The sequence below is a fragment of the Lycorma delicatula genome, chromosome 7 (assembly GCF_047948215.1).
Source record: "Lycorma delicatula isolate Av1 chromosome 7, ASM4794821v1, whole genome shotgun sequence".
Classification (NCBI taxonomy): Eukaryota; Metazoa; Arthropoda; class Insecta; order Hemiptera; family Fulgoridae; genus Lycorma; species Lycorma delicatula.
In genome coordinates this window covers 47,414,154-47,438,369 of record NC_134461.1, presented here as the reverse complement: position 1 = coordinate 47,438,369, position 24,216 = coordinate 47,414,154, and the positions used below count along the sequence as shown (strand labels likewise).

The 24,216-nt window shown below is 29.2% G+C and overlaps 1 protein-coding gene across 1 annotated transcript in view; it reads right to left on the bottom strand.

The window, feature by feature from the left end:
- Positions 1-2,073: 2,073 nt before the first annotated feature.
- Tasp1 (Taspase 1) overlaps positions 2,074-24,216 on the bottom strand; it is a 33,258-nt gene continuing 11,115 nt past the window's right edge. Inside the window, exons 5-9 of the mRNA XM_075370546.1 lie at positions 21,886-21,953; positions 16,337-16,462; positions 13,719-13,914; positions 7,439-7,590; positions 2,074-2,241 (exon numbers count right to left, since the gene is read on the bottom strand). Of these exons, the coding sequence (XP_075226661.1) occupies positions 2,170-2,241; positions 7,439-7,590; positions 13,719-13,914; positions 16,337-16,462; positions 21,886-21,953 (614 nt within the window). The 3' untranslated portion in view covers positions 2,074-2,169. The remainder of the gene's footprint in view (positions 2,242-7,438; positions 7,591-13,718; positions 13,915-16,336; positions 16,463-21,885; positions 21,954-24,216) is intronic.

The window sequence follows — 24,216 nt, the reverse complement described above, 5'->3', positions numbered from 1 at the left end:
GCAGCGCAGTCTGCCCTCTCTAGCTCGTCCGAACACTGACATCCCATCGGGGTCTCCTGTGCCTTCTTGAAAACATACTAATCACCTCTTCCGGTGATCAGAATGTTTCTCCGCAGGAGAGCTACCCTTCCCACTTTTTGTGGAGTTATAAAACTCAATCATTTCTGGTTTTTCATTTTCTTTTGCTTCCTTATTATGCATTGACAAAACTAAAAGCACGCATTTATTTTTTTTTGGGACATATGATAAAAGTTATGTGTTTAGTAAAACCATACATATACGTATAAGATCCTGTTGGTCGTGTTTTATTTTGAAGAAAATGATTTGGGTACCTTCTCACTTGTTTTTGTTCAAAGTGCTGAAATACATTAAGACTTTTATTTTTAAAAATTCAGTACCTGTAATTGATGAAAACCAATTATCAGTGGTAATATTGCAGTTGTAATTTGAATAAAATACTGGTTTTGATCAATCCTTTTTGATCTGATCCTTTACCAGCGTAAATATAACTTCTAAAAATAGCTAGTTTTTGAATTGCATAAACATATGACTTTTATACCATTTTTAACTGGCTTTATGGCATGTAAATTTTGAACAGACACCTATCCCGGAAACTGACCAACATTTAGTCAACGTTTAGTGTGGTGGCACACTCACCAGTTGCGTACATCATTTGGCAATTTTTGACAAATTTTTCAAATAAATATTCAATTGCGGCTAAAGGGGAGGTTTTCTTTCTTTCTTATCTATCAAAAGGGTTATCAAAACACAAACAAGCTAACAAAATAACAAACCTGTTTTTACTGGAGATACAATGAAAAATGTCTCTGCCTGTTCCACCTGTAGCGAAAACTGATGTAATATTATCATGGTCAGATTGGAACGTGGGCATAAAAAAAGGAGTCCTAAACATGTACTGATTTCAATTTCATCACAAGGACATGAATCAAAACTTATGTTTCTATATGCAGTTTTACGTTTTTCTAATTTTACATTTATCCATTTTGTAAACCCTGCTATCACTTCATTAGTAAACAGTCTTTTCCAGATTGACACTGGATTAGTTAAATCCTCAATATTAGCACTCTTTTTGATCCCTGGTAGGTGAAAAACAATGTTATGTTTGGAAGTTCTTGTTGTCTTAACATAAAATGAATTTTTGCTCCACTTATAATTGTTACAGTTATGAAAACCTAAACCAGTACCTGAATTTACAATTTCACATATTTTCCAATCTTTGTCACATGAAAAATCAGAAGCTGTGTCATGTTCACTTTCCTCAGATTCATTTTCATCACAGTCCTCTTCAGACACAGATTCATTTTCTTGATGCCAATCCTCATCCATATCATCAAAATTATTTTTATCATCTTGAGACATACCAGGAAACATTTTAAAACCAGTTTTATTACAAAAAAGGGTTTGAAAATGTAATATAAGGGTTGTATGCTATAAAAAAATAACTTTTAACAACTTAGAAATCACAGTAACACTGACCACTCGTCACTGAGATAAGTAAAAATACCTCATGCTAGATGCTATCTGTTGTCATTTGAAGGTAATCAAAAGCCCAGCTTCAAAACATCATTCAACAGAGTGCACGGGCATCTTGAAAAACACTTCTTGTCTCACAAACGAGTGGTCGGTAGTAAAGGGTTAATCAGGATGTAGTTAACAATATCTTATTTGTAATATGAAAGTTTATATGTAACTACAATATCCAAGATCTATAAAGTAATGATGTTACTTCAGCAACAAATGAGCAAGTAGTGTTAAAATTAAACTAGAACAAATAGGCCTCAATTAGTTAAATTTTGATATGAGACACCAAATGCTTAACTGCTTCAGTACATCCTATTAGAAAGTACTCATATCTCAATTAATAAACAGAAAAATAGCCTTACTATCAATCCACATAATTATTTTGCTAAAGAAATTGATTTAACAAAAACCAGATAAAAGATAATTAAACTCAGATTTTTTTTGGGTGAAAGTGTTAAAAAATTATTTTTAATACATATTTATGCAGACGGTAAAATAAAATTATTTACATCTTTAAGTATTTCATTTTTTTTTGTAATTTAATAAAAAAAAATATATATACATATAAAAACATATGTTGAAAAAATGTTTGGTTTATTTTCACTTAATTAATACCTCTCATTGAAATCAACAAAAAACCCCTTCAACAATAATGGTAGAACCCTGAGATCGATCTTCAGGCAATCTGGACATACGACTCTGTAAAAAAAAATAAACAGAAATTAATTATACTTCAACAGTTAAACCAACTAGATAAATAAAAATCTACCTATCAGTCCAGGCATCAATCCTGACTAGCTTTATTATTTTTTTTTAAATAAAACACATGGATTGATTTGTTATAACCCTGATGCAAATCTATTGCCTAAAACTTAGGCAATGAAAAAGGAACATGACAATATTGCAATAACATAATTGCAATGATGGTGTATTACAGCCATCACACTAAAATTGCATACTATTATATTTACATTGTTATTATTACAATAAAAATTCAAGCAGTTAACACATAAATTTTACCAAAATACTTTTATATCCATAATTAACAAATCTAGTATAAAAATTTTTTAAACCTGAAAAATTCAATAAATAGGCCTTTCTTTTTTCCTGTTTAGCCTCTGGAAATTACCGTCAGGCATTACTTCAGAGGATAATATGTATGAGTATAAGTGAAGTGTAGTCTTGTACAGTTTTAGTTCAACCATTTCTGAGATGTATGGTTAATTGAAACCCAACCACCAAAAAACACTGGTATCCACGATCGAGTATTCAAATCCATATAAACATGACTGCCGTTCCTAGGACTTGAACGCTGGAACTTTCAACTTCCAAATCAGCTGATTTGCGAAGATACATTCACCACTAGACCAACTCGGTGGGTCAATAAATAGGCCTGGTAGTACAGAACTTTAGTATGACTGCCATATTTCTAACTTTTTTCAGATCTGTTAAAAAGTACAATGGTTACAATCTATGTTAAAAATAAATCCTTATCAATAAATGTTAGGCCTCTGAATGCGAATAATGTAGAGTGCTTTAACTCCACTGTAAAATAGTACAGCAAGTACTACCGATTTATTTATACTGAAAATAGCTGTGTTTTAAGATCTGCAGAAATATTGAATGAATCAATTACAGTAGTAAAATTTATTAATTTATTTTATAATTATTACAAGACTGACTAACAATAGAGCATTAGACAAATTCATTTAATAAGAGTAACAAAAAAAGTGAGAATACGATATAAAGAGTAAAAGAAAGAGTGAAAATTTATAAAGAAAAAAAATTGAAAAATTTTTATTTTTACAAATAAAAAAGGATGAAATGAAACCTGAAAAAATATAATATTAATTTATATTTCACATATATACTTAAATATATGTGATATATCCATATATAATGATATAATAAGTATACACTTGACGACCACAAGACACGAACTAACGAATCGGGATTTTCCGCTAGTGATCAGTACATTCCAGTGCTAAGCTAAGGGGGACACACAGACATATAAATGCCGTTTAGTAGGGTAAGATTTAGTAGGGTAAATACTGTTTATATGAAAGGTGGATCAAAAAATAAGTTACACCCATGTCGTGTTCTTGAACTGAAAGGGATATATTAATAATGTTTAGTGGTGGCAGCACTGGTTGTATTGCCTTCATGATCCCCCAGCAGCAATTCTGTATGGCATTCAGTACGTGTGTAGTGTCGTTGTCAATATGACATGTCCTCTAGAGGTTTTGTCCAGCATAGAAATGCATTCAGTAGTCCAATTTTGTGGGAAAAAATCTACAATTGTTGTGAAATTCATCACCAAATTGTTGATGTATATGGTGAGAATGCAATGTCACACCCCATGATCACAAAATGGTGTCAATGTCCAAAACAGAAGAACAAATGTGAGTAACACACTACATGCTGGGCATCCTTCAACTGCAAATACAACAGGTAGCATGGAAGACATGAATAAAATGATCTTGAGTAACCAGTGCATTAAAATTAGAGAGATTGCAAGTGAGCTTAACGTCAGTTATGGTAGTGTGTTTGCGATTATTCACAATCAACTTAGTTACAGTAAAATGTGTGCATAGCAGGTGCCACATCTGTTGACCGACAACCACAACATCAACATTTTGCGTCTGCTCTTTCTTTTCTTCAACATTATTCCAGGACTGGTACACAGTTTTTGAAACAGATCATCACAGGAAATGAGAGCTGGGTGCTTCATTACACTCCTAAGACTAAACGAGCATCACATGAATGGAGACAAAAATTTGTCACAGCCAAAAAAGTGAAAACATTCCCACATGTTCGAAGCGTTATGCTGACAGTCTTTTTCGATTCTGAGGAGTTGTTTAGTGTGAATTTATGCCCTGAAGAACAACAATCAATGTCGAATCTTAGTGTGAGACTTCAAAAAAAAATTTTTTTTTTTTTTAAATTGCATAAAGCCATTAAAGATCGAAGACCTAGAAGATTGAGGCGATGGGGTCATTTCTCTTCACGATAACGCTACTCCTCATTCAGCTCATGTAACAAAGAAGTTGGAAGTGTGGTCTCATCCGCCTTACAGCCCTGACCTAGTACCCTGTGACTACCTCCTGTTTGGTCAAGCAAGACCTAGGAGGTAAGCATTTCGCTAATGATGAACTGAAGGAATGGTCCTTAAATGGTTGAAGGAAATTGGATGAAATTTTTCTGATAGTGGAATTGAAAAACTTGTCATACGGTTAAAATAAGCGTTCAATAAAACTTGTAGATTATGTCAAAAAATAGATAAAAATATGTAGCTTTTTGTTCAATAATAACAAATTTGTCTCAAAGAGGGGGTGTAACTTACTTTCTGATCGTCCCTTGTAAATAATGACAATAGTGTAAAGAGAATTATATAATGTTACATTCGTTTTATACAAGTAATTATTATTATTAAATTAGATTATTGAATTGCAATCTTTTTTTTTTTATGTATAATAAGGGGCATGAAATCTGAAGCTTGTAGTCAAGCAGCTAATATGCTGTATATCAACAATTCTACAAAAATTTCTCGTATTGGTGTTTACAATACAGAAAACTAAATCTGTTCATGATTCAATATCAATCAATTTTACAGTCTACATTAAAAGTATATCTTATTTAACAAAGAGATTGTTATCCCATATCAATGTAAAATACAATTTAATAATTTATATTACAATATTTATTACAATTAAAATAAAATTATCCTTAATTATTTCTCTTCTAATTATGGTTTGAAAATGTTATAAATATTTCTAAATCTAGATTATGATAATTTATGGCCTGGCAATTAAAAATTACAAGTATTGACAAAATTGATAAATGTAAAGTTAACATTTCCTTTTAAATTAAAGAATTTTTTAAGTATGAGTTACTGTAATAAATGAATCATTCTAATTAGTTGACTAACAGTAAAGAGATACTTCAATAGCAAGCATCATACACAAAATGAAAAACAAGAATTATACTTATTGTATTTGTAAAAATCATTAAAGTTTTGCATAATAATAATAATAATGTTCAGTCATTTTTGTTCATCTTTTGAGTGCGTTTCACCAGTTCCATGGTTTTTGCTTTTCTTGATTTATAGTACTGTGTATGTAGAATAATTTAAATTTTTATTTGATCTGTAGTTGCAAGCAGGATGAATGAACTTAAATCTACTGTGAGTCGTAAAAAATTAAGTCGGCAAGCTCGGGAAGAATCTGAATGCACACAGTGATGACAGATATTTGCTGTAGCCAGAAAGACATTTTACTCCATTAATTTTATGCCAGTGACACATTTTACTGTGAAACACTTAACCAGCAACTGCGCATGTACTTAATCAAAGCAATATAAAACAAATGACATATTCTATTGTCAAGCAGAATTGTGTCATATAACAATAATAATCACCTACACTCTGCCATAAGTAGTGCTTGAGTTGTCAAAATAACTCAACCATTATTTCAGAAATTTGGATGGCAACAATTCAAATATCCACATATACCCCTGATTTGGCTTACAGTCTTTTTTTTTTGTTTCCGACTAAAAGAATTTTTAGGGAGCAATCAATTTGAAAAAGATTTATGAAATCAAAAAGCTGGCACTGAAGGTCTGGTCAAAATCATTAAACAAAAAATTTTCATTACAAATCCATGAGTTGTCACAGATTTTTATAGTAATAGAAAAGAAAAAAAACAAGAGATAAAATTTAAAACACATTTAAATTTTAATGATAATAATATAGAACAATGAAGACAGTTTTGTTATAATTAAATTTTTTTTTGTTATTTGTTTTAAAATTATTACAATCAAACAATCTTTACTTTCTTGTTGATCCTCACTTTTGAGCCTGTATAAGTTAACAGTTCTTTTGCTGTAAAAAGCACATCTTTTTAAGAATTAATCCTAATAATAAGTTGCAATGTTAGTAAGTTTAATTATAACTGTTCTGAAAAGAAACAAAAGAAAAGCTCATATGATATATCCAGTTTTAATTAAAATCTGTATTATTCAAAATGTTCAAAGAATACAACGAGAATAACATCCAGGTGAACTGACTTTCCAGTGTCTACAAATTAAACATACATCCCTGCAATAATTTTGACATCTTTAGATCAACCAAAAAAGCAATAGCAAGCAATTCTTTTAGGTCCAACAAAGAGGTGAAGGAAGTAGGCAGTACATAAATAGCCATAAATACATCATAAAGACATCTTCCTGAAGCATGGATGATTGTTATGCTCAATGTTGCACTCAATTAAATGGCAGGCCAAATCAAATTCTTTTTCTACTTTTTTATTCTTTTTCTATTTTGAATGTACATTAGTACTTTTAATCATAAACTCGTTTTTCTGTAATAAATCACTTTCAACAGTTAAATTTAATTTTTTTTTTATTATTAACAAGGATTTAGGGACACGTGTTAATAGACAATAACAATCATTCATAGAACCAGCCAAATTAATTCTAAGTATCGCCATGCAATTTGAATTACTCTACATACAGAAAGCCTACATGTTCAAAGAACCAAAAAAATGATATTCAGATTTTAATTCTATAACGAAAAATTTACAAAAAACTAAAAGATTCTATACTTTAATCTGATTATCTTTGTCAATAACATTAGAAAGACAAGTGTGTCTTGAGGCTGGGAAGAAAGAGTTTATTGTATGGCTTTTGTTGTTGGTATCCATGTGACTATGATTCGTTTTAATTATTGATATTTATTTAAATAATGTTATACACTAATTAACTAATTTCACTAAAATTGACAAAAAAGATTTTTATCTAGAGTAAACATGAATACTGAAACATTTGCAATGATCAGATTATAATGAAGCACTTTTTCAAATATTTCCAGAAACAATTTCAAAATTTTTGTAGTACTTACAGTTGGTTTGGAATGTGTAGTGCTCATATATCCTACACACAAAGATTGGGTAGTGTGGGCCCATAAAAATTCCACACCTTGTTTATCACAAAATTTTTGTAATCCAATCACACCACAAAGTTTTTCTCTTACATTTTTCAAATGCGGTGACTCTGTATGTAAAAGAAAGATTTATTAGACATAGAATATTACAGTGCTACAATGACTAGTATGATATTTCATAATCTCCTAGAGCCAATTAACTTATTAGTACCTCCTGTATAAATATGAATGGTGTGTGTGTATATATATATATATATATATATATATATATATATATATATATATATGGTGTGTGTGTGTGTATGTGTGTGTGTGTATGTATGTGTATGTGTGTGTGTGTGTGTGTGTGTGTGTGTGTAAACATACAAAATAAATATAGCAAATCTAAAAAAAAATTTGAACATGACTGACTGAATTTGGGAAATAATAAATCTATTTTAAATTATTCAAGTTATAATTAAAATATATATTTAAACCAAAGAACAAAAAAAAAAAACAATAATTCCATTATCTTCCAAAGGAAGTTTCGTATAATAGGTCAGATGCCTGTAAAACCAGTCAGTCTCAAGATAATTTGTATAATTCTTAAATACTGTATGAGGTTAACTTAAGATATCAGTCTGCTAAGCATTTCAATCCAGACTATTTTTACTACAGTATCATTCATGCTTTCAGTTTTGGGAGTTTAGCATTTGTTGCTGTGAGGTAGATTTATATAATGAGGAGTAATTTATTTCTACAAGCTGATTAAAAATTAAACAAAGAATGAGCAATAAATCATAAAGATTGCCAAGTAATGTACTGCTTGGTTTCAATAAATAATGGTTCTGCAACAGATTCAGTTCATAATATGATTTGAATTTTGAAAATAATTCTTCTGTTATGAACATAATACTTTTGATACTACATCAGACTAATAATAATTTAAGAACTGAAGTAACTGAGAAGGCAGAAATGTACTTACAACATGATCTGTCTAATGAATTGAATAATATTAGATAACTGAAACAGTTACATGTGTTTTACAAATATTTTTACAGCAACAGATTAAATAAGGAAGTAAAAGTTTATGTGACCAACTAAAACTGTCATTAACTACAATCTTAATTTGTTCCTGTGCTGCCAGTAAGTAAGTCAAAGTTCAACAAAGCAATATGTTTTTATTATGAAACAAACACATTGTAAGGGCATGCACACAAGAGTGTACATGCACAACCATAACAAATAGAAATGTTATCCTGACTTCTGGGGTACAGCTGAAAAAGTACCTCATATTTAATAAATAAATGATTAAAATCAATGTGACTGAACATGTAAAGGCATCCAGCATAAATGAAATAATTGTAGATGAAAGTGAGAAGGAAAAAACATTAAGGGAGAATAGAAATTATAAAAAATGAAATGAATAATCATTGAGTGTACATTAGGATTTAAAAGTCAGACTTTTATGCGAGCTAATCCTTAGAATGATTTTCTATCATGAAAGAAAAGCTGTAAAAAATTTAAGCTTCCTCTATCACACTAACGACCTACCAAGAGGAAGAAGTTTGTAAAATCTGTTAAATGCTATTTACTATATAAAATCCATGCATACTACATTACAAATACAATGCCTATTCTATTTATCTGTATTGTTGTAGAAATGAAAATATAGTATCATTGTTGCAGTATGGGTTAATATACACATGTTAAATATTAACCACAATGTCAAACAAGTCCAGACTTGTTTACTTTTGATTTGCTACTGTGTTTCGGTATGTAACAATACACTCTGTTAGAGTTAGCTTGCCTTACGGTACATGTTGTTTGTTAAATACATCAGCAATCATTTAATAACAACTTGATCTTCTTTTAATTATATAATGGCTTTGTGTTCAAAGAAAATTTTCATAAAAGTTGATATTTTTTGAGTGGAAGCTTTTTCTTTCAAAGTGCTGGTAATAAATTAACTTTAAACGTCTTTTAATATTAAAAACCTTATTTTTTTAATTTATGACAGTCAAGCTTACAATTCAAGAGAAGCACAGTTAGGAATAAATGAGACAGTTCTTTTTTGAGAGAAAGTGAGAATACCTACCCAATATGAGAAGAATTTTATCTTAAAGTTTAAAAAATAATAAGAGTGGGACAAAGTATACAAAAAAAGAAAGGAACAGACATTTGTTAATAAACTTGACTATCTTCTTTTTGATAACTTGACTATTGCTTATAAAGTTGCTTTAGATTTAATGAGAATAAAGGAAGACAAAGAATATTTAAACAACAGACAAAAGGACACCCTTGGCATGTGTGGAACAGACAAAAATTTAGCAAAACAGGAAAACTGAGAAAATAAGATTAAAAACTATTTTATTTATTCAAATACTAATGTATTCTTTTATGTTTATAAGTACATATTTATTTTTTCAGGTGAGAAAGTAGAGTTAGTGTGAAGCAGTTACAGCAGTAAAAACAAGTAAGAAATTTTTAAAGCACAACATTCATATTAATATTAATAAGAAATTTCCAGAAGACAGAAATTGGAAAATATGAATGTAGTTATACATAAAAGAGCATGGATCCAAGATCATAAACAGTTGATTAGCAAACATGTGGAATGTGCCATATTAGTTCTAGTATTAATATTAGTAAGATAATTGCAAAATAAGAAATAGACAAGTGATGCATATTATTTTGCTGCACTTAGTGAATAACAAAGTCATCTACTTGACAATGTCATCAAGATATAAGAAAAAGGAAGCTGATAAAATGAAAAAACAATTTTAAAATGTTGAATTAAATGCGCAGTGACATATTCGGATGGGAAAATTTTCCTGCGTTAACTGAAAAAGAAACTGATGACTGTTTCTTATTGTGATTTTAAAGTGACATAGAACAGATAATTTACATTACAGTACTGGAAAATGGTACAGGAAAAGCATAGGCAGAAGCTATTTTTAATATATTATGTGACTGAGGCTTAAAAAATACACTCAAAACTTGCTGTTTCAATACCACTCCAATTAATACCGATCCATATAACGGTGCTTGCATCCAACTTGAACATTTACTTGAAATAAATATGTATATCTTCCTTGAGATATCAAATATTAGAAATGATCATAAAAACTGTCTTTGAACAAAAAATTTCAGGAATTTCTGGTCCCACAATCATTTTTCAAAAAATTTCAAAAGTCTTGCATAAGAATCAATAAAACTAAATTTCTGCCTGGGATTGCAGAGAAAGAAGTAGCTAAACTTTTCACTGATGATAAAACTATTATAATTAAATATTTGAGAAGATTGATGAATTATGTATGCATAGCATTAAAGTATCTGCACAACTGTATCTGATTTTCTTTGAGGGAATCTCTAATAAATTTTTTTTTTTTTTCTATTATCCAGGAGCAATGCATCACATCTGCTAGATAGCACATTTATTAATTAAAAAAAAAGAAGTCATTTATTTGTTAAAAATGTTTTTATTTAGAAAAGAATTTAAAATGAATGGGAACTATGGAATAAGCTCTTTCTGATATATGCTCTTTCATATGAAAATTTACATGAAAAATAGGTTCTTGTCTCTACTTCCTACAGAAGCTCCACGTTCAAATTTGAACTTTTTAAAAAACTTGTACTAGTATAAAAAAAGTAATGAAGCCTTACTTAAGCTCCTTTAGTAAAATTTTACATCAACTGCAGCGTTTACATCCAGAAGTTGTGGTGTTTTCTTTCTTTTTTTATGATAATGTCCCTTAAGAGATAAGGCAAGTGTCACAAAAATCAGGAACACAATGAATCAGATGAAAAGAATGCCCCATGTACATATATATATATATATATATATAAACATATATCTTTCCTGAATGCTGCTATCAGAATGGAACACAAATAAGGAATATCACAGAGGAAAACAGATTGTTCAAAAAATTAAAAACAAATGATTCAGCAGAGAGAGGACTGAGATTGATTGAGGAATGCAATGAGAAACTGAGCATGATAGATAAGAAGCAGTTCATTTTGCAAGTCGTATAACACATTCCAAAAAACAATCAATTCCTGAATTTAAAAAAAAATTCCTTAGCTCCATACTGTAAATACTTTAATGTTCTGTATATGCTTTATTTTATATGGAAATAGAATGGACCTTTTTTAATTTTACTACTCTCAGAGCATAAATTAATTTAATAAAATATGGCTGAAACTTCAAATGTTATTTTTTCATATTAGAGAACCACTCGACGAGGTAGAACTGAAAAATAAAAAAATAAATTCTTCAAGGACCATCTGAGCGTAGATAGAGACTAAGACTAGTGCTAGACAAGAAGAAATGAAAAATTGCACCCAACTAGTCAAATGCATTAAATAAGTGAAAAGAAAAAGTATTTAAAATGATAATACTGTTTCCCTGTTAGTTTTTTAATCTACCAACTGATTTAAAAATTATATGAAAATTATAAACATCTGATAAACATAACCTCTCTACATGAAATAAATACATGGACAGGTTATATATATCACAGAATTCATCATTTCAAAAGTTATGAAAGCAGCATTTTACATGATAAGGTAACATAAAAACTTATCCTGCATTCAGTATAATGAATATCTCATCTTATACGAGGCTCAGTTGGTACATTCTGCACAAAGTGAAAAAAGATACTACACGAAGAAAAAAGATACTATCGAGTTAGGCGTGGCAGCACATTAGCTAAAATCCCCCTCTACAAATCTGATAAAATGCATTGAAATCCGTTTATTGGTTTGTTTTCAGTAGCAGTTAAAATGAAGTCGAGTACAGTCAATATGTCAACAAAGTTAAAACAGTGTGCAGTGATCAAATTTTTTACAGCAGAAAATGTGAATCCTATGAATATTTTTCATCATTTAAAAGTGGTTTACGGTAGTGAAACTGTTGACAGGAGTACTGTGAATAGCTAGGCATTGAAATTTCACAAATGTGAAGCTGGTAAAGTGACCAGTTTCTGTGACTGATGAGAAACATCAAAAGGAGGTGGATGATTTACTTCAAAGTGACCAGCTAATTACCCAGCAACGCATCAGTTAGGCATATTTAAAGAATGAGTAGGTCATATTATTGAGCAATTGGGTTACTGTAAAATCTGTACATGATGGGTACTGCACAAACTCTATGATGGCTCTCCGCAAGTTGATGTTTGAGCCTATTCTGCATCTGCCATACTTGCCGGATTTGGCTCCGTGCGACTTCCACTTCTTCCCTCGTCCCAAGAGAGATCTCAAAGGTAATCATTACACCACCAATGATGAGGTGAAGGAAGCTGTGGCCAGTTGGATCTGAAAAAGACTGCCAGAAATTTTTCAGTGACAGAATGCAAAAATTTGTCATATGTGGGGAAAAGTGTATCGGTGTAAACGCGAATTATATTAAAAATTAATTATTAATTTTTTATTTTATTCCAATAACTTTTTTTATTTCCATGCTACGCATATATGTGCAAAATTTATCAGCTGAGCCTTGTATTTCTAAAGTTCAACATAAAATTATTTAAAACATCATTATTATTATAAATCTTATATTTACTAGGTGAAGATTAATTTTAAAAGTTCTTAACTAAAAGGAGAATGTATTTAACTATACAATTAATGAAACAAATTCTATTTTTTTTGTTTTTAGATAACAACTGTGCTAGTAACTGATAAAATTGTGCCAGTCACCAGAGTGATCTATGATTTCAGTTATGACTTCATAAAGAAATAATGAACAATAAAATCTCCATTTATACAGTTAAAACTGTCAAAGATACATAAAATATAAGTTTGTTTTCTCTAACCAGTTTTTCAGCTACACCCGGTCTGGGTGTGGATTAGCCACACTGCATTCACTGCTGCTGGCTTGCCAGGCATGACATAGTGCAATGTAAATGTAAATGTACCACTAAACTTGTAGTCTTGAACAAATTCAGGTCGACCACTCCTGAGATGTGAGGTTAATTAAAACCCTGCCACCAAAGAACACTGATATCCTCTGTCTAGTATTCAAAGCCGTATAAAAATAACTGCCTTTACAAGGACTCAAAACTTAGAAATCTTGACTTGGGAAATCAGCTGATTTTACAATGACGAGTTTTAGATCAACCAAGTGGATTATATAAAATAAAAGTAAGATTAAAATAAAAAGTAGGTTTAAAATGTTAATTGTAGTATACTTCATTAAAATAAAGAAAACATGTTAAAACATACTACCTACATTAAAAACTTACTTAAAACTTTTACTTACTGATGAATATATTATTGAGAGTATGATGTAGAGAAATAGTTGGACAATTTGTAAGCTGTAAAGAACGTGCAGTCTCTTTAGCAAGGCAAGTTTTAATAATATCTTCGCCACAACCAGATGTAGTTACAGCAATACTTGGAATTAAATCATTAATATTTCCATCTTCAGCCCAGCAACCACTACCATATATAGCAGCCTAAAATAAATAACCAGCATTAATTTAATTTCAACCTTTATAATTAAAATAACATTAACGTATTTGATATGGTAACTTAATCAGCTTTACTTGTCACTATGATGGTGGGTTGACTGAACGGGGGGATTGAAGAGCTGTTATGCATGCGTTCCACAAACATCGTTATTACAAAAATAATATTAAGAAATCATATTTACAATGACATCATCATCTGTAATTACAACTAATTACATCTGCATTTAAAGTTATGTTTAAACTACAATTTATAGTATCTGGCACTTATTATAATAGCTGTATAAGTCATTGGATTTGTAAAGGCAAGTTTCCTATTTGTTTTCATTTACATTATATTGTTCACATTGATGAAAATTATTCTGTTTAAAATTGTAACAGTTTTCTGAAACAGTTTGTGTGTTTTGTTTTTTATTAAAAAGCTGAACTTCTCAAATTTCTTTTTAATTTTAATAGAGATTATTTATATCAATTTTCTCAGAACTGAATTCTTTACAAAGGTAACTAGAAATTTTTATTTGTTTATTGGTTAATTAACAAAGTTATTTTATTCCAAACCTAAAAAAATGTATTTTCCGAAAACAAACAAGTATTTTTGTGTTTTACCTTGTTTTTCTTAAAGCCTAAGTGAAAAAGCAGTCTGAGACCACTTTTATTCAATTTAAATGTCTTTAAATGTTAGTAGCGATTTTTATAATTGAAATTTTCGAGAGTAGCAATACAACATAAAATTTTGTGTGAAAGTTTCACACAAACGTTTCAACTTTTGAAACAAACTTATGGAGATGTTATTCTGGGTCGTACAGAATGTTATGAATGGTTTTCACAATTTAAAAGTGTTCGTCAGTCAATTGAAGATGACCCTCGACCAGGTCAACTGATGACTTTGACTTCAACTGATGACACCCACATTCAGAAAATCAACAAGCTGGTGTGTGCAAATTGCTGACAGACTGTCAGAGAATTTGCAGAAGAGTTTGGCATCTCAATTGGATCGTGCTTTGGCATTTTGACTAAAAAATTGAATATGCATTTAGTTGCAGCGAAGTTTGTTCCTTATTTGATGACCGAACAACAGAAAGAAAATCTAGTGGATGTTTGTCAGTAACTTCTTGAACAGGCCAATGATGATGAAACATTCATGCAAAAGAGACAAACATAATGGAAACATTCATATCATTCAACAAACATAAAGGAAACATTCATAAAGCTGGGTTTATGGCTATAACATTGAGACAAAAGTTCAATCATCACAACAGATTGGCAAAGGACCTTCATACCCCAAGAGAGCACATCAGTCTCGATCCAATGTCAAAGTGATGATCTCTGATTTTTTGATTTTAATGGAATTGTGCAATTTGAATTCTTGCCTCAAGGTGAAACAGTGAACTGTGCATACTCTCAGGGCGTTTTACAATGGTTACATGAAAAAATTCAGAAAAAGAGACCAGAGTAGTGGCAAGACATGGTTCCTTCACCACGACAATGCACTCGCACACTCAGCTTTGTCAACTCATCAGTTTTATGCCAAAAATTAGATGAGTGTCCTTCCTCAGCCTCCTACTCACCAGACCTGACTCCTTGTGATTTTATCATATTTCCAAAATTAAATTCAGTAATAACAAGAACACAATTTTGAGATTATTGATAACATTAAAACAAATTTGTCATGAACCTTAAAGACCATTTCAAATGAGACTATCGATGACTGCTTTGCAAAGTTGAAACACCACTAGGAAAAGTGTATGAATGATGGAGGGGATGGAGTACTTTGAAGGGGACAAGGACAATTATGTCTGTAAAATTAATAATAAAGACTAAAAAAATAAAGTTCAGTTATTTACTCAACAGATCTCATATATGAACTTTTTTTTTTTTTGGCAACACAACCTCCCAAGAAATTGCCGTGCAATTTGGAATTATTCTGTATACATGAAACAATTAATAAATGTATAATTTATATATAGTACATATTCATAAATTAGTTTGGTAATGCAAAGATCATCAGCTGCTGAATGTAGCTTAGATACTAAAACAGACAGAGCATCACTCAATAGTAATGTAGTGGTCAGTTCCTTTACGCCATAAATACTACCACATTTACAAATAAATAATGCAGAGATTTAGTAATGTACATTATAGTATGATAATAAATTTACATGAAATGTGAATAAGTATTAAATCAGCAAGGAAAAATAAAAACCCAACTAAAATTACGCAAAAAAAAGGTAAAATTGCACACTGCTTCTGGCATATTCAATCGCTTTTATCAGAGATAAAAAAAAAATTATAAGTCAATATATAAATAAATTTTTGTAATCTGTTTCTCAACTTGTACATAATTATTTTTTTTCTTTAAAAAAAAAAAAAAACATAAATAATTATTATACATATCAAAATGGTTACTCACTTGACCAACTCTTCCAGAATGTTTCAGAATAACACCACCACTTGAACAAGCAGCAGCTGTATTTCCAGCAGCATCAATACTAATAGCACCAACAGTATCAAGTCGATCTTTTGTATTGTTGGCAATCTATTTATTTAAACAGAACAGATTAAATAATCATTAAAATAATTTTCATAAAAAGCTCCACTATTTTCATTAAATATCTTCTCCTACCTTTATCATTAATTTTCAACATAAAATGGCAGTTGTTGTGCTAAATTGTTTATGTAATCCAACAACTGTACTACAATCAATATAATTTTTTTTAAATATGAGGAAAAGTCTCAATAATACAAACTTAATTGGCCTGGATATTTTGGGTGTTTGTTAAACAAAAATGATCAAAACCCTCTTGAAAAGGGAAATATTTTTATTACTTTTAAAATAAAATAATGTAATTACAAATAAAAATGATAACTTACGGTCAATTAAGACTTTCAATAAGGCAGAGCAAGTGAAGTCCCACAAATCCTGCATTATCATGATTTCTTACCTATTAGTTTCTGAACGAGATCCTTTTACCAGAAATATTCATCGTTTAAGTTACCAGAACTTTGAGAATTAAATATATGTTATGTTAACGGGATGTTAAGTTTCTATTTTATGCTTTTGAGGATTTTCAGATAAATCATGAAAAAGATTTAAGTTATCCAGGAAACCAAAGTTCTATCCTTTCAAGAGATATAATGATATAGAGTATTAATTAAGTGCTTCAATAAAATTCATTTATCTTTATAATTTTCCTCTATTATAGAATTCTTTTTATTTAAATCAATATCAATAAAAATTGTTCCACATGTAACAGTTTTAAAGTAACTGAAGATCTTTAACATACACATTTTTAAGATTTTAAGGAAAGAAGTGGAATTAATTTTAATTCTCCGCAATAAAACAGCACAAGTAACTTCACACTGCAGTGAAGTGAATTACCTGATCTAAAACCAGACTTACAGGTGTAGTAATAATAGACTGCTTTTAAAAAAAAAAATAAAAAAAATATGATTTTTATCTGGTTTCAAGATTTAAAAAAGTTTTTTGTTGAAAAATTATTAAATTAAGTACACTTTTATTTACTTAATTTCAATAATTACATTAATTGAATTAAATTCCAGAAAATAATTACTAGAATGGTTCATTCTATATGCAATAATCAATTTAATTATAGTTGCTTGTAGTTTTACATCAGTTTTGTACAATATTTGTAAACCTGTTGCATCATACCCAAAGAGAACTTTACTCATCTAATTCATCACATAAAAGATAATGATGATAACAGTGCAATTATCTTTATATCAGAATATCAAACTTTGCAATAATTTACTTGTAGCAAAGAAATAATTTTATGTAAAATGGCACAGAATCAGTGGACTTTTCCAAAGATGAGTTCAAAAGTTTAAGTAAGTGCAACACCGATATTTTTCTCACCACATTCAGATTGTCCTGTTCATTTACTGCTAAACAATTAGTCTTACATAAATTAAATTTTAAGAACTCAAAATCAAATTCATTTTTCTGTTAATAAAACAATTAATATGTAATAACTGATTTAAAAGTTCAAAGTAAAAAAAATTAAACAAACTTTGATAAGATCCAAATGTTAAATAAACAATTTAAGAACAGGCTAATTAAGGATAATTAAAAAAAAATAGCAATCAACTAAACTGAGAGAGTAGAGTTCACAAAGATTAGTCTTTTTGAATCCAAATATTGATATAAAGACATTTTTATATTTTTAATAATTTATTTAACAAATAAACTATTATGAGATGTTTAATTGCACAATTTTTACATTTGTTCATGCTTCATGATTAATGTAAATCAGAATTTATAAAGAAGTTTTAACGTTATATTTATTTCAAATTTTATTGAAGAAACAATTATGTTATAATTTAACTTAAATGTTATCTGCTTAAATCATTTTAACAAGCAAGCTTTCATTTGTTAAAGCAGTAGGTTGTACTAAACTAATCAAACATTTTCTATAAAATATGGGTTCATGAGACATAAAAAATTAATAAAGAATAGTTTTGTAAAATTGTAAAATCAGAAATAAAGTATTAGAATTAGGTAAAAAAGGAACCAATAAAAAATTAGCGCAAAAAATGATATTATATGGGATAAAGCAATAAATATACTATTGTTTAATAGCAACTACTAATGCAGTACGACTAGTAATTATCTAATAACCAGATCCTTTCACAATAATTTTCAAAGAAGTATCCTGTTCACTTCTTCATCTACTAAAACAAACTACACATGCCATTGCTAAAAACAGATTTATAATCACAGATTTAAGGCTGCGTCCCAGCTGATTTATCATAAGGAGCTTATTTATTCATAAGTATTGGTATCTTAGACAGAGTTTAATGTGTGAGAAAATGCAATGTACCATAAATATATAAATAACAAATATGCCAGAAAACATGATATAAAACAGAAAGAATCAAAATAATTTTTCATCAATCACATACATCCTTTCACTTGAATATACCTATAAAATTGATATAACACATACAAACATAAATTCCTTTTATATGTATTTATTTATTTATTTACAACATAGAATAATGTTAAGGGGGAAAGCTAAGTATTGTAAAACCTGAGTATTTATTATATAGTTACAATAGAGAATAATAAAAAAGTAAAAAAGTAAAAAACACGACTACTAAAAAATAAAAAAGTTAAAAAAAAAAAAAATTGATTAAAAGCAAGAACACAAGGGATGGAAATAAAAAAAATGTATAAAAAACATCATTGCGCAGTATTTAATTAAATAAAATAATGGGCAACCAATCACAACTTTCAGTTTGTAACCATTATAAATTCTGACCTAAATTTAAATTAAATTGAACTGGCTTATTTAAAATGGTGAATTTATTTGTATTTTATTTTATTGTAAATTATTTGTTACATGGATTTCTTACAATTTTTTTTTTAAAACATAAAAATTAAATTAATAGCAGTACGATTCATTAGTTATCAAATTCCTTCTTAAAATAGAATTTTAAGAAATATGACATGATGTGTGAAAAATGAGCAAACGTTTTCTAGTACACATACTCACACAAGTTGGACAAATCGGAGAAATAGTGGTGGGGTTTGACCTGTGACACCATCGGAAAGCGTCAGTTATATGCAGGACTTCATCGTGGTTAGATGAATGTTGTGAGTATTTAAAAAAATAAAATTCAACAGGAAAATCATAGACTGTGACTTGTACGGAATACAGGTATGAGAATTTGATATCAAAGGCCACTCCATAAAGACATTCATGGATTTATCAGAAGATTTCTTATCCATCAATTTTTTTATAACATAAAAATATATTATTATTGAAATTATAACATGTTTAAAATTGTAATTAAAATTAATTTTGGATTTGCCAATTCCTTACCATCATAAATATTAATAACATATTTTGTTAAATTTTGATGTATACAAGTAGTTATGTAATAGCGGTTCTACAAACTTAAGTAGACTAGTTATGGTATTTCTGAGTTGGATAATACACAACAGCGATGAATAATACACATTATTTTTATAAGTAATGTGTATTATCCATCGCTGTTAGAAATATTTTTTGATATGTTAGCTCTAGAGAGAAGCATAAGTAACATAGTCCCAGTACATTGTTTCGCAAATCCCAACATAGTAAGTTTATTTTATTTGTTTAGTAAAAATTTATTCTTATACAATTATAAAATTTTGTTTCGGTTTTATTTAAATTTGATGTTTTACATGAAGCTCACAAGTTTTATTTTTCATGTTGTAGAAATTGCAGGCATTTAAGGCTATCTAATGATTAAGTTCCCACTAGGGCTTATATCATTAAGAAAATCATGTCAATGAAAATATTTAAATGCAGTTAAGGGGCTCTCAATAGTAATTGTCCTAAATTAAAGAGCTCTGAATAGTAATTATTCTCCATTAAAGAGTCCCCCCAACTGCATTTAAATATTTTTGTTAAAGGACAAAATTTTCTTAGAGATGAAAGACCTGGTGAAAACTTAATCATCAGAAAACCTTAAAAGCCTGTTATTTCTACAACATGAAAAATATATTTAAACAAATTAACTGTCTGAAAGTTGATTGGGTCACTTATTATTTTATTTAAATAAATACTGCATAGCGATATTTAATCCTTTATTTCCATACAGTTTTCATTTTTATAGTTCAATTTATTTATTTTTTTAACTTTTTTTTTAATTTGTTGGTACTCATGTTTTATTACTTTTTATAATTGTCTTTATTATTTAAAACTTTTTAGTGATCATCAAGAAAAATTCACAATTCTAAAACTTATGGATATAACATATTTAATGTACCGAGCCAAATGAGGAAACGGTAAACATTTCAATTTATTTATTTAACTTGCTTATACCAATTTAAACTTACAGATTTCTCAAGCAATTGAGTTCCTTGAGAGACATTTTATCGTGCGGATAATACAGCAATTTTCTGGCTAAAATTAGTTAAAACAACTAATGGCTAAACTCTCCAATTGTCTTACACAACAGAGCTATGCAGGCCTGGCCCTTGGCAAAGATGTGAGTGCTCAGATTTATGACAGGTCTGTCTAGGGTAGTCCCTTGTAGTTTATGCAAGTTACAGCCTAGCACAATATTAGTGGTAGCATATGCCATTCCACTTTCCCCATAAAGCATCAAATTTCACAATAGTGGGCACGATCCTCAGTCCGATGCAGACAGCACTACCTCTAATCGTACTGTCAACTCTACAAAGACCATTTGTAGGAGCTCATCAGGCTCAAGCTGGTCTGTGTATTGCAGGCCACTCGATTTTTCTGAGTTTATATGTTAATTTTTTTCTGGTTTGGTTTCATCGTGATTTCATATTATACTAGCAAATAACCTGTCTGAATTTTGAAAATCGGAAGATTGGTTGCGAAGATATAACAACATTTTCAAATAACCGTGATCTGTTAGATCAAGAGTGTACCTGATAATACAAAATTTGGCCTTCAACCTACTAACAAATATCTTGTATGAATTTTAAATATTAGTCAATTGTTTGCAGAGATATTATAAGAGCACCCCATTGCAACTCCCAAAACAGCACCCCAGGGGCACCCTGTTTGTTACCAGCTGATGGCGATATATAACTTTAAATATATGAAATTATTAACAAAAATCTCATTTAATACTAAAAATATATATATTAAAATATTTTATAAAACAAAATATTACATTTTTGTTCCCCTAAAAAATTTTATAAAAAGATTTCTAAAATTTTTGTTTTATGGGATCCGAAAAAGGCACTGATCAAGGTTTTCTATGTACACAATTGTAGAATCCTTACAAACATTTTTTCCAATTTTATTAATTAAAACTAGAAGATAATATGTTACTAAATTAGTAAAAATTTTCCTTTAATTAGTTAAAATGTTTAAATACAAGTTATGAAAAAAAATTATTTAACAAATTAAAATCTAAAAACGTCATAAGGTCAAAAATTAGATCTTGCATCTAAACTGTTAATTATACACTTACATTTTTTATATGATTTTCATACTTTTCAAGCTTTTTCTTACAATGATGATGTAATTTTAGAGCACGTTCTAAAAATACAACAAAGTCTTTAAGTACAAAAACACAAGTTAAAATCACAATATTATATTAAATATTATAAAATAATTTGGCTCCCCACAGATTATATAATAAATAATAAAATGATCAGACTCAAATTATTATTGCTGGACTTTAATCATCTCAAGAAGATATAATATAGGATGTCTGATAGTAAAGTTTGTGAGCTCATCACTATATCTGTTATGGCAACTCTATACAGAAAATTCATATTGTTTTTATATCACAGTAATGTCTCTACAGCTAAGATATTATTAAAGTGATCTTCTTCCAGTGATCTCTGCAATTTCAAATTTATGTTGTGGTACATCTCATGAGAAATGAGTTTGAATTAGACCAATAAACATCAAACCTCTTTTGTTAAATTAGCAAAAGTGGAAGTGAAATTAAAGAGATGTTGCTTAAGTTAATATGAATTATGTAACAGAAATAATTTATAAGTGGATATAATATCTTCATGAAATTAAAGAAAATGTATCTAACAAAGAATAAGAACAGCCATTAATGAATACAACTGATGTCAGAATATAAGCGTTTGCTAAACTGTGCATGAAAATTATCTGAAATTAAATATAAATTAGATTGATTGTCAAGAGCACAACAGAGGAGGTAAACATTAGTAGAGAAACAAAATTTAGGAAAACCTGGAACTAAATATTTTGACGTAACGAAAATGTATGTAAAAAGTCTCTTTTTTACTAATCAGTGAGCTTTTTAGCAATTTTTTATCTGCTTCAAATTTGAGCAGGTAAATTTGCTGGTAAAAACATAACAGTAATGGAACAGAAAGGAGTAAGGGATACACCAAACATCTCCGTCAAATGGGTAAAAGTCAGAAAGAAAATATAGTGATAAAAGGTAGGTTAATATAAACTCTGATTAAAAGATACTTTCAAATTAATATTAAATATTAAAAATTCATCCCTTCAGTTAAAATAGTGTATACAAATACATAAGATAACAAGTATACATAGTAACAAACTAGTATAATATGTAGTACCCTATAGTAATGTATTAAAACCTTTTTAGTGGATTTCCAGGAAATCTTGAAATTGCTACTGTGCACGATCATGTTTATATACATATGTAAGTATAACATTTTTTTTATCCATTTTACTGAACACAGATCCTAATTTTGATGAAACTTGGTAGGGTGATGTAAACCTATTGAAAATAGAGCCCTATTCATTTTAAAGTGAATTGGTTTACAAGAACCAGTTACAGATAAATAACAGGGTTTTTAGATACATTTTCAGATTTCTTTTTTTTCTAATGAGCATAATTTTTTTAAATTTCCTTTTATTTTCTTAAGAGAAAAGTCTGGTTTGATGCTTATGAACTGTTCTATAAAACCCCATGTAGCATACAAAGTACTTTTACTTATATCGTTATATGTAATATTTAAATAAATAATATATACTAAATTAAATGTTTAATTATGTGTCCCTAAAAATACTTTTTTGAATTAAGTTTTAATATACTAACCGAGAAACTGAAATACTTAAAATAATAATACAATAAATATACTTTTTCTAGCGAATTTCCAAAGAATTTAGAGAAATTGCTACTGCATCTGAACCATATTTTATTAAGGGAAGTGTTATGGGAGGGGGAACCAACCAAACTTTCTTTACGTTTTGGAGTCTCCTCTCCTGAACATGATTATGCAATCTATTTAATATGTATGTGTAACATTTTTTCATCCGCTCTACCGGATGCAAATCTTAACAGATTTTGATGAAACTTGGTGGAGTATTGTAAACCTAGTGGGAATAGAACCCTATTGATTTTCAAGCAAACTGTTTCTTAAAAACAAGATTTAGAGACAAAAAACTGGGTTTTGGGTAGGTTTTCAAGGTTAACTAATACTGGAAATCCACTCATCTGATGCACTTATTGTGACAGGTTTTTACATTTCCATTTCCTTATTTATTAACCTGTAAAATAGCTAACAAACATTCTTTCTTTGTTTGAATTTCCTTGGCTAAATTCTTTCTATATTTGTGATTCACATTATCTAATACTGATCTCAGAATAAAATTATTTCTGCTAAACTCAGCTCTCTTTGTACAATACCCACCATAACCTTAAACTGTTTCACTTACTCATTTTTCATTTATATTTTATACGTGTTGACTTATTGCTGATCTCCATGGTGAACAGAAAAGAATTTGGTATCTACATTATATGGGCTTGGCCTCCTAATATACAACATAACATTTGACTCACCAAAGT